The sequence below is a fragment of the Brassica oleracea genome, chromosome C4, assembly GCF_000695525.1.
Source record: "Brassica oleracea var. oleracea cultivar TO1000 chromosome C4, BOL, whole genome shotgun sequence".
Taxonomy (NCBI): Eukaryota; Viridiplantae; Streptophyta; class Magnoliopsida; order Brassicales; family Brassicaceae; genus Brassica; species Brassica oleracea.
Window position 1 is genome coordinate 53636242 of NC_027751.1, and position 11785 is coordinate 53648026.

The 11785-nt window shown below is 35.1% G+C and overlaps 3 protein-coding genes across 3 annotated transcripts; 1 reads left to right on the forward strand and 2 right to left on the reverse strand.

Annotated features, from left to right (window-relative positions):
• Positions 1-5117: 5117 nt before the first annotated feature.
• LOC106337652 (caffeoylshikimate esterase) lies at positions 5118-7412 on the forward strand (the record flags this gene model as incomplete). The annotated part of the gene is given in 7 exon segments (XM_013776772.1): positions 5118-5272; positions 5381-5471; positions 5546-5578; positions 6305-6451; positions 6526-6794; positions 6909-7007; positions 7179-7412. Coding segments are annotated over 7 exon segments (900 nt in total), but the record flags the coding sequence as incomplete, so codon positions are not given.
• Positions 7413-8136: 724 nt separating this feature from the next.
• On the reverse strand, positions 8137-9345 carry LOC106340605 (UDP-glucuronic acid decarboxylase 4-like). Its single transcript, XM_013779456.1, has 3 exons — positions 9067-9345; positions 8868-8942; positions 8137-8639 (listed from the first exon to the last, which is right to left on the reverse strand). The coding sequence occupies exons 1-3, from the start codon at positions 9178-9180 to the stop codon at positions 8316-8318; spliced, it is 513 nt and encodes a 170-aa protein (XP_013634910.1). The 5' UTR covers positions 9181-9345; the 3' UTR covers positions 8137-8315.
• Positions 9346-10614: 1269 nt separating this feature from the next.
• On the reverse strand, positions 10615-11389 carry LOC106340366 (21 kDa protein-like). The gene has a single exon (XM_013779249.1). It carries the CDS (start codon positions 11347-11349, stop codon positions 10738-10740), a length of 612 nt encoding a protein of 203 aa, XP_013634703.1. The 5' UTR covers positions 11350-11389; the 3' UTR covers positions 10615-10737.
• Positions 11390-11785: the final 396 nt, after the last annotated feature.

The window sequence follows — 11785 nt, forward strand, 5'->3', positions numbered from 1 at the left end:
ATATTGAATTTTTCGGTAAATGCTCTATATACTAAATCCTATGATCTTTACTGTTGTTTTAAAATTTCTAAACACATGGGCATCATTTAAATTTAATGTATATTAAATTCTCTTTCATGGAACATGGGCATCATTTAAATTTTTTGTCAATTAATTTAGTAAAACTTTATAACACTCGATTGGTTTACTAACCACTATAAAATCGCTATTCTCTTGAAAAACGGAGACAACAAAGGGTCTAAACCTCTTTGACCTTCATCATATGTTAGTGAAGGATGTCACTATGCATTAAAATAGAATTTTCATTTTTTAAAAATTTTCTCAAAATCTATGGATTAACTCCTACGAAGATATTTAATTTTTCTGTAAATGCTCTATATACTGAAGCCTATGATCATTAGTGTTGTTTTAAAATTTATAAATGTATTATACATTTGTATTAATGTATACTAAACTCTCTTTCATTGTACATGGGAATCGTTTAATTTTTTGTCAATTAATTTAGTAAAACTTCATAATACTCCCTAAATTGGTTGACTAACCACTATAAAATCGCTATTCTCTAGAAAAACGGAGACAACAAAGGTTCCAGACCTCTTTGACCTTCATCATATGTTAGTGAAGGATGCAACTATGCATCATATGTTACCCTACGAAATATTTAATTTTTCGGTAAATGCTCTATATACTGAAGCCTATGATCTTTAGTGTTGTTTTAAAATTTCTAAATGCACTCTACATTTGTATTAATGTATATTAAACTCTCTATCATGGTACATGGCATCATTATTAATTTAGTAAAACTTCATAATACTCCATAAATTGGTTGACTAGGCACTATAAAATCGCTATTATCTAGAAAAGCGGAGACAACAAAAGTTCCAAACTTCTTTGACCTTCATCATATGTTATTAAAGGATGAAACTATGCATTAAAATAGAATTTTCAAATTTTTTTTGAATTTGTTTCAAAATCTACGGGTTCCCTACGGAAATATTGAATTTTTCGGTAAATGCTCTTTATACTAACCCTATGATCATTAGTGTTGTTTTAAAATTTCTAAACACATTCTACATTTGTATTAATGTATATTAAACGCTCTTTCATGGTACATGGGTATCGTTTAAATTTTTTGTCAATTAATATAGTAAAACTTCATAATACTCCCTAAATTGCTTGACTAACCCCTACAAAAATATTGAATTTTTCGGTAAATGCTCTATATACTGAAGCCTATGATCTTTAGTGTTGTTTTAAAATTTCTACACACGTTCTACAATTGTATTAATGTATATTAAATTCTCTTTCATGGTAACATGGGCGTCGTTTAAATTTTTTTGTCAATTTATTTACTAAAACTTCATAATACTCCCTAAATTGGTTGACTTTTTTTTTTTGATCAACAACAAACTTTATATTAGAAACTTGGTTCAGGCCTGAAGAGTGGCCGGTTCAATACAAAGTGCAAATTTAGCTAGCGAGTCAGCCGCAGAGTTCTGCTCTCGCGGAATAAAGGAAAGCAGAAAAAACATAAAACGGGAAGATAGATACTCGATATCCATTAAAACTCCATAGAGCTCCATTGGAAATTTCTTCGAGTTGACTGCTCTAACGAGCACTTGAGAGTCGGATCGCATCCAGACGTTGGGGAGGTTAGCAGCGTGTGCTGCACGGATTGCTTCCCGTAGGGCCAAGGCCTCTGCGAGGAGTGGTGACGAGACAAAAGAAGAAGCAGAGGAGCCCGACACTTGTGGCGAGGTAGTGGTGTTGCCTAGAATCCATCCCAGGCCTGCCCGCTTAGTGGTTGTAGTCCAAGCTGCGTCAGAGTTACAGAGCGCTGTCTCCGGTGGAAAGGATATAGATGGTAGGTAGGAAGAAGCTCGTGGTGGAGAGTCGGGTTTTTTATCCTGAGCCAGCACTATAAAATCGCTATTCTCTAGAAAAACAGAGACAACAAAGGTTATAATCCTCTTTGGCCTTCATCATATGTTATTGAAGGATGTAACTATGCATTAAAATAGAATTTTCATTTTTTGAATTTTTCTCAAAATCTATGGGTTAACCCCAACGAAAATATTGAATTTTTCGGTAAATGCTCTATATACTAACCCTATGATCATTAGTGTTGTTTTAAAATTTCTAAACACATTCTACATACTCTCTTTCATGGTACATGGGCATCGTTTAATTTTTTTGTCAATTACTTTAATAAAACTTCATAATACTTTCTAAATTTGTTGAATAACCTCTATAAAATCGTTATTCTCTAGAAAAACGGAGACAACGAAGGTTCTAATCCTCTTTGGCATTCATCATATGTTATTGAAGGATGCAACTATACATTAAAATAGAATTTTCATTTTTTCAATTTTTATCAAAATCTATGGGTTTTGTTAAATGCTCTATATACTGAAGCATATATTCTTTAGTGTTGTTTTAAAATTTCTAAACACATTCTACATTTGTATTAATGTATATTAAATTCTCTTTCATGGTACATGGGCATCATTTAAATTTTTTGTCAATTAATTTAGTAAAACTTCATAATATTCCCTAAATTGGTTGAATAACCACTATAAAATCGTTATTCTCTAGAAAAACGGAGACAACGAAGGTTCTAATCCTGCAACTATGCATTAAAATAGAATTTTCAGTTTTTGAATTTTTCTTAAAATCTATGGGTTAACCCCTACGAATATATTTAATTTTTCAGTAAATGCTCTATATACTGAAGCCTATGATCATTAGTGTTGTTTTAAAATTTCTAAACGCATTTTACATTTGTATTAAAGTATACTAAACTACCTTTCATTGTACATGGGCATCGTTTAACTTTTTTGTCAATTAGTTAAATAAAACTTCATAATACTCCCTAAATTGGTTGATTAACCACTATAAAATCGACATTCCCTAGAAAAATGGAGACAACAAAGGTTCCAAACCTCTTTGACCTTTATCATATGTTATTGAAGAATGCAACTATACATTAAAATAGAATTTTCATTTTTTTAATTTTTCTCAAAATCTATGGGTTAACCCCCTACGAAAATATTGAATTTTTCGGTAAATGTTCTATATACTAAAACCTATGATCTTTACTGTTGTTTTAAAATTTCTAAACACATTCTACATTTGTATAAATGTATATTAAGCTCTCTTTCATGGTACATGAGCATCGTTTAATTTTTTTGTCAATTACTTTAGTAAAACTTTATAATACTCCCTAAATTGGTTTAATAACCACTATAAAATCGCTATTCTCTAGAAAAACGGAGACAACAAAGGTTCTAATCATCTTTGGCCTTCATCATATGTTATTGAAGGATGCAACTATGCATTAAAATAGAATTTTCATTTTTTGAATTTTTATCAAAATCTATGAGTTTAACCCCTACGAAAATATTGAATTTTTCGGTAAATGCTCTATATACTAAAACCAATGATCTTTACTGCTGTTTTAAAATTTCTTAACACATTCTACATTTGTATTAATGTATATTAAATTCTCTTTCGTGGTACATGGGCATCGTTTAAATTTTTTGTCAATTAATTTAGTAAAACTTCATAATACTCCCTAAATTGGTTGAATAACCACTATAAAATCGCTATTCTCTAGAAAAACGGAGACAACAAAGGTTCCAAACCTCTTTGACCTTCATTATATGTGAGTGAAGGATGCAACTCTATGCATTAAAATAGAATTTTCATTTTTTGAATTTTTATCAAAATCTATGAGTTTAACCCCTACGAAAATATTGAATTTTTCGGTAAATGCTCTATATACTAAAACCAATGATCTTTACTGCTGTTTTAAAATTTCTTAACACATTCTACATTTGTATTAATGTATATTAAATTCTCTTTCGTGGTACATGGGCATCGTTTAAATTTTTTGTCAATTAATTTAGTAAAACTTCATAATACTCCCTAAATTGGTTGAATAACCACTATAAAATCGCTATTCTCTAGAAAAACGGAGACAACAAAGGTTCCAAACCTCTTTGACCTTCATTATATGTGAGTGAAGGATGCAACTCTATGCATTAAAATAGAATTTTCATTTTTTGAATTTTTCTCAAAATCTATGGGTCCCTACGAATATATTTAATTTTTTGGTAAATGTTGTATATACTGAAGCCTATGATCATTAGTGTTGTTTAAAAATTTCTAAACATATTCTACATTTGTATTAATGTATACTAAACTCTCTTTCATTGTACATGGGCATCGTTTAATTTTTTTGTCAATTAATTTAATAAAACTTCATAATACTCCCTAAATTGGTTGACTAACCAGTATAAAATCGTTATTCTCTATAAAAACGGAGACAACAAAGGTTATAAACCTCTTTGACCTTCATAATATGTTATTGAAAGAAGCAATTATGCATTAAAATAAAAAAATTATTTTTTTGAATTTTTTTCAAAATCTATGGGTTTGACCCCCTACGACCGTAATGGATGCGTAAGAAAAACTGAAGGAGGGAAGGTGTAAAGTAAACAATTCTCCAGTAGAGATTTAGCGTGGCGGAATTAGCAGACGTTGGGATCATACGTACGTGAAATTATGATCATTTTTTGGTCCGTAGGATATTTTTTAAAAATGGACGTGGTTGTGTTGACTTTTGTCCTTTGGATGATCTCTTCGTATTAAATGTCGAAAGAGTTGTAAGTTGTTTTTAGCAAACAAAAAAAAAGGTTAGGTTAACCAGGACGAGTTAGTCTGGTGGTATACGGCTTGCGGCTGCAAGTACGGCCCTGGATTCGATTCGCACTGGCCACCGAGATTTTCACATGAGTTTTTCGGCCCGAAGTGACCAACACGTGGCCTGATCCAAAGCGGTCACCAAAAGCTCTAAACCTACCACGTGACAAGTCTGGATCCACGAAGTGGGGGCCAAGAAACTCCTCGTAAATATCAAAAAAAAAAGTTATAAGTGGTTATTACATTACGTACATGTTTTGTGGAATTTCTGACCAATGGATGGGTCTCTTTTAAATTCACACACTCAGTATGACGTCGATAAATTTTCATTTTTCTGTTAATTTGATTACCCATAGTTGGAATAAAATAAAGAAATAAATAATAACACCAAAAAGAAGAAAAGAATTGCCCTCTATAAAAATATAGGTTACACCGCCCTCATAAAACCTTCTTCAGCGTCCTAATTTCCCCGTGTGCTAGTGTGATTGAGAGAGAAGCAAAAAGAAACTCGAAAGATCCTCACTGCCCTCCGATTCAACACATGAAGTCTGAATTCCAATACCACGAGGTTCTCTCTCTTTTCTCATCACTCCCAGATCCAGAGAGTAATTAATATTTGTAAATGAGTGTGAAAGCATAATGATTTGAGTCTCCATATCATGTTTTCTTAAAACAGGATTACATAAAAAACTCGAGGGGTGTTGAGCTGTTTGCTTGTAGATGGATCCCATCTTCTTCTCCCAAAGCTCTTGTTTTCCTCTGCCATGGTAAATTTATTTTTTATATAAGAATAGAAAGAACTTCTGGTGAGTTAAAAAAACGAATTTGGTGATTTGTGCAGGTTACGGAATGGAGTGTAGCGACTCCATGAGAGGTATATGGTTTATCTTCTTCACCACATGCATGCATTATATGATGTGTGTAGTGTCTGTGTGTTAAGTTAGGCATTTTGAAATATTCGAAGAAAACCAGGTGTTTAATGATTTGATACTTGCAAATCTTTCATTAATTTTTTGGGGATTCATAAAATTAACATATTTTGTTTCCACTTTTCACTGAATACCAGTATTAAAAAAATTTGCTGGATTTACATCTAATTAATGCATTCATCCAAAAACATGCTAATCAAACAATTTTTGAATTTTTTGACCTGTGTACCATATCATTTGAGGTAAGATTTGAGATGTTTAACTATAAGCTTATCATGCTGGGACATTTTTGTTTAGCTTTCATTGTGGACCCTATAATCATTTATAGTTTATGTGTGATAATAATATTTCTTGATAGATGGAGGGATTGTGTTAGTATCAGCGGTCAACAAGTCTTTGGTGGTTGGTTGGTTTGGGTTGGAGAACTACCCTAGACCATTTTGGTTATTTAATTGCATTTAATTTCTGGTCATTCCTTGGTCAGAGAGTAACCGATATGAATTGAATAGTCGCTTTTTATTTTTAATTCTTTGTATCCTTATGTGTTGCATGAACTATAAAGTATAAACACCATCCATCTATGACTTAGTGGTTGATAAACTTGATTCTACTAGGTAGGAGTTTGAAACTAATTACCTAATATTGACCCAACACATTGTGTACGGTTTTAGAATGCGGAGTCAGACTGGCTTCAGCAGGATACGCGGTTTTTGGTATGGACTATGAAGGTCATGGTCGGTCCATGGGAGCTCGTTGCTACATCAAGAAGTTTGAAAACATTGTAAATGATTGCTACGACTATTACACCTCTATTTGTGGTATGGCATTATTTACTTATTACCATCCCTTAATTACCCACCTATGTTCTTAATTAATTTTCATGCGACGCCAGCGCAAGAGGAGTACATGGAGAAAGGCAGATTCTTGTATGGAGAATCCATGGGAGGTGCAGTCACTTTATTGCTTCACAAGAAAGATCCTTCCTTTTGGAACGGCGCCATTCTTGTCGCTCCTATGTGCAAGATATCAGAGAAGGTGAAGCCACATCCGGTGGTGATCAATCTGTTAACTAGAGTCGAAGAGATGATACCTAAATGGAAAATAGTTCCAACAAAGAACGTGATTAATGTTGCTTTCAAGGACCTTGCCAAGCGAGAAAAGGTCTCAATATATATATATTATATATATATATATATTTATAGTCAGTATAAATAATCTCTCACCATCATGTAGAGATTGGCTCTAGACAGAGATAGTTTTGGTGGTAAAATGCAGGTAAAGAACAACAAGCTGATATATCAAGACAAGCCTAGGCTCAAGACAGCACTTGAAATGCTTAGGACAAGCATGAACCTCGAAGACAGTCTCGATGAGGTTCACTTTTGATTAGTTTTTATTTGTTAAGTTCCCCGTGAGCTTACTATTTGAAAGCAAACTGGCTTTGACTTAATATACACGTATTAATTTCTTAGGTCTCATCTCACCCCTAACAAAAATTACTTGAGCAAGAAGACACGTCAATGAATATTTGGTTATTTTTTGCAGATAACGATGCCGTTTTTTGTGTTACACGGAGAAGCAGATATAGTGACGGATCCAGAGATAAGCAAAGCCTTGTACGAGAAAGCTAGCTCAAGAGACAAGACTCTCAAGTTGTATCCTGGGATGTGGCATGCTCTGACGTCAGGTGAGCCTGACTACAATGTGGATCTTGTTTTTGCTGACATCACCAATTGGCTTGACCGTCGAACAGATGACCCGGCATCTCTCAGTGTCACTCCTGTACGAGCTACTGCCACTGCTAGTGTGGAGAGGGATATTGTTACAAGTAACGGTAAACGGAGGGCTAAACGTAGCTACTTGAATCTCCTATGCGGTTTGAACGGTGGACGTTTGGCTCCTCGATCTGGTGGTGCTATGTAATGTAAATGTAATAATTTCAAAAAAACAGAGGAGAGGATACTGTTGTTTCTCAGTCTATTTATTGGAATAAGAGTTGAGTTATTAAAAATGGGTTTCAAAGTTAGAAAAATGTATATATGGCCCGATTAGGAGGGGTATATATTCACTTGTAACCATCATCATGCGAAAGACATATGAGTTGAGGAAGAAATCGGAGACATGTGATTGTCTAGTAGCGGTTGATACGTGAGGTCTTATCTTGTGTGGAAGAACTAAAGAAGTGCACCCTTTGAAGTCTGAACGATATATATTATATATCCGAAAGGATGTTGCAAGCTCCTGATCGACTACTTACTTAACCAAGTCAATATATAACGCAAAGACTTGCTTAAGTTGAGAGCTACCTGGAGGCAACTGATATGCACCTCCATGAGATAGCCATTGGAGAATTGTTTTCTTGACCTAGTCATTTGTGTTCTTCTGAGTTTAAACATTTTTTGTGACTTCGAAGTTGACAAAGTATTCTTTTAGAGGTTGTCTGCCCGTGATCTAGTCATTTGTGTTTAGTAACTTAGGATTTCATTAAAAAAAAAAAAACAAATGTTGAAAAATCGGGTGTGAGGTACGATCTCCACTACATTAACACACGGAAGTAGCAAAACGGCAATAAACACAAATAACAAAAAAAAGGAAATGGTAAAACAAAAATGAAGATCTTGTCCCTACGACCTGAGTTGTGAGTTGTTTATATATAGGTGCTCAGACCTTGGCTAATTGCTTTTATTCTGTTGATGAAGAAGAAGTGGTGATGGTCTCCTGCTTTTGGTCGCCAAAGACACGCTGACGGAAATCTTTGACCATAAGAGGGAGCCCTTGGCGGAGAGCGACCTTTGGTTCCCAACCAAGAAGCTCTTTGGCCTTTGTGATGTCTGGTTTCCTCTTGTGTGGGTCGACCTCTGTGTTTGGTCTAAACTCTATCTTTGCGTTCGGGTCGATCGTCTCTTGAACCACCTTAGCGAGCTCGAGCATGGTGGATTCACCAGGGTTGCCAAGGTTAAATGGGCCAACATGTTCTCCTTCCATCAACCTCATCAGACCCTCCACCTAATCACATTTAAGTTGACAATGCTAAATAAACAACAAGCCAAGGTAATGGGGAGACAAATAAGAAAACTCTATACAGTATATATTTTTTCAACTCAAGAAAACAAGTGTACAATAACGAACTAAAGCCACATTTTTCTGTTCTTTTTGATATTTAAAGTGCATCCATCCTATCCTCAAAGTTAATGTACATTATATAACAAACTAAGATAAGGGAGAGGGGTATACCAGATCAGAGACAAACTGGAAGCTCCGTGTCTGCTTACCGTCGCCATAAACAGTCAATGGCGCTTTTCTTAATGCCTGCACCAATCCATTTACTTAAATCATCATCTTTCGATTAATCTCATTGGATCTAATCTACTATTCATGCTTATGCCAAAAAGCATTAGTGTTAAAATCTAAAAAAGAAAAGGCATGTTGTTACCTGGGCAACGAAGTTGCTAACGACACGACCGTCATCAATACACATCCTAGGCCAGTAAGTATTGAAGATCCGAGCTATCCTAACCTCAACATTGGCGCCTCTGTGGTAGTCCATAGCCAACGTCTCCGCCGTACGCTTCCCTTCGTCGTAACAACTCCGAACACCGATGGGGATTAAATGTTTCTTCTAAACCGGCCACCCACTTTGTTTCCCATCTGATGTTTTCCCATTGAACAATTTGTTATTGAATTCAGACGTTAAAACCAAAAACAAAACCAGCCATCCGTTATTATCTGCGTCCATTTCTTGACCAATTACAACTAAATAATTAGTTTTAAATTTAAATGAATTTTTAATTTTTTTTTGTTATGTATTTATTACTTGTCGTTAACCAATTAATTTATTGTTGACCATAAACCCCTAAAATTAAATACAACCTGTTTTTTTTTTTTGGCAATTAATGACATTTTCTTTACATTTTAATTTTTGTATACATCGTTACCTTTGTAGTATTAAAGACATAAAGAAAAACAAATACGAATTCCACATGACAAACAATGAAAATAGAGTTGTAGACACAAGTATGAAATCACATGACCAAACATTGAGATTTGGTGTCGGTAAAATGGAAAATGAGATGCGAAATACTAAGGTTGGCTGAATGGTGATAATCCAACACAAAGCATAGTACTAATGCTTAAATCATATTCTTTTTGAAATATGTTATGGTATAAGAATAATCATAACCAAGATAGCATAACCAAATTCGGGCAAATTTGATTATGATTACATTCCACGAATAAATGTACACTTCCGATTTTCACGACTTTATAAACCGACAGGACTCATTCAGTATATAGGACATGTAGCTATGTGACTATGACTTATGGCTTAGTTTAAAGTCGTCTCACCATCCGAACTTAAATCCGTATGTATAATGAATATGCTTATAAGAAAAAACTAAACGCAATACTCATCATTCCATGATATATTATTCTGTGGAACGAAGAATTCGTTAGATAATGAATAAACTATGAATCACTAAAACATTTCTGAAATGTAGTTGAAAACAAAAAAAAATTATTTATCTCTTCTGTAAATTTTCATGAAACTTACAGAATGGCAAAATGGCTATAAGATGTTTGAATATTTCGGTTTGACTGATCGATCATACATCTGTATATAAAAAACAAAATTCGATAAAATAGAGAAAGAGAGACCAGAAAAAACGGAGTAAATACTATGAAATCAAAAAGGAACTTGGAAATCAAAGAAATCCGATGCCAATCGGACTCAACCCAACTTGTCAAAGCTATCAAGGAAGGAAATTCAAACATGGAGATCTATGGAACTGTTGCTGACATTTTATTTATGGTCGAATGTTTTGATTTTATCTCCTTTGAGTGGCTTTCACGAGAGAAAAACAGCATTGCTGATAGCCTAGCCAAAAACATTTTGGTAGGTGAAGTTTGTGTAATGGCATCTGCCTAACTACTTGCACTAATGAAGTTTGTTGATCAAAAAAAAAAAAAAAATACTATGAAATCATTAATCCATGATAATTTGCTTAAATGTAGTATAATTCATCGTGTGTAATAATAATATGTTGTTATCAAAATAATAAGCGCATAGCGTATTCATTCAAAAAAAAGATAAAGCCCATAGCGTAGACTACAAGCCATCATAAGCAAGCTTGTTCAGTAGCGCCAGAGCGTTGCTGCATAACTGCATACACCTTGTAGCTCTCCTCCGAATCATTCTCACCGTCGACGATCTAATCGACGTCTCCTCAAACCCATCTAGACACGTGTCCTCATCCGTGAGTGCAGAGCTTAACCACGTGGCGAGATCGCTCATCTGCTGCTGAAACTCGTCGGCGTCCAGTTTCCGGAGAACGGCGAGTGACTTGTATAGATTGCCAAGGGAGTCCACGAATAGCTCTCGACAATCCGATAACGCGACTCTCTCGCGTTTCCCAACCGCCGAACTCCGCGTTTTCAGCAAGAGTCTTAGGATCTGTTTGGTGTCCGTTATGGTCACCGCGACGCTAGCTCGGGCCCACTTGCTCGAGTTGTTTTTAGCGACGATTGCAAACGGCCATAGCGTTCGAAAGCATAGCTGTTGGTTTTGCGTTACGCTGCACGCGTTTTTAATGTACCTGCTGTATCGCGTCACCCTACACGCGTTTGTATCGTCTGTGTGGTTGCGCCCGGAGGCATACGACGGGTTTGAGTTTAGTGCCAGAAGAAGAGAGAGAAGAGCAAACGTGATGAAAGAATTCATGTGGTTAGAAGAAAGATATTATTATAGATTGAAAGAGAGAGAGAGAGATCTAGCCAGGGACTATATATATACAGGAAGGGGCGGATGATGGGATTATTACGTAACTTTTAACCTTTATTAATTAAGATACAAGGACGTGAACTTGAAGTTTTAAAGCATATGGGGAAGTCCATTTGTAGTTCTTATAGTAATCACTATAACGATTAAGCATTATATGATTTAAAGTCCACCAGCCATATTTGGGTTTAGGTATATGATACAGTTTTTCCATTTCTTTTACCATTTAAAGTATAGACTACCACCTAGCGTGATAAACCTTAGTTAGATATATTGTAACTAAGCACGCTCGCCCTAACTCTCTCCCGATAGAGACTCCGCCGCACATCATTTCCCTCGGCGCCGGAGAGGCCTTTGGCCGCCGGCGTCGGGCCATTTG

Excerpts from the sequence above, each read along its gene's own strand:
- LOC106340605 (XM_013779456.1), bottom strand. The coding sequence starts at position 9,180 with ATGGACTACCACAGAGGCGCCAATGTTGAGGTTAGGATAGCTCGGATC. Across the intron at positions 8,943-9,066 it reads TTAGCAACTTCGTTGCCCAG|GCATTAAGAAAAGCGCCATT; the intron begins GTAACAACATGC and ends GGATTGGTGCAG. Across the intron at positions 8,640-8,867 it reads TCCAGTTTGTCTCTGATCTG|GTGGAGGGTCTGATGAGGTT; the intron begins GTATACCCCTCT and ends AAATGTGATTAG.
- LOC106340366 (XM_013779249.1), bottom strand. The coding sequence starts at position 11,349 with ATGAATTCTTTCATCACGTTTGCTCTTCTCTCTCTTCTTCTGGCACTA.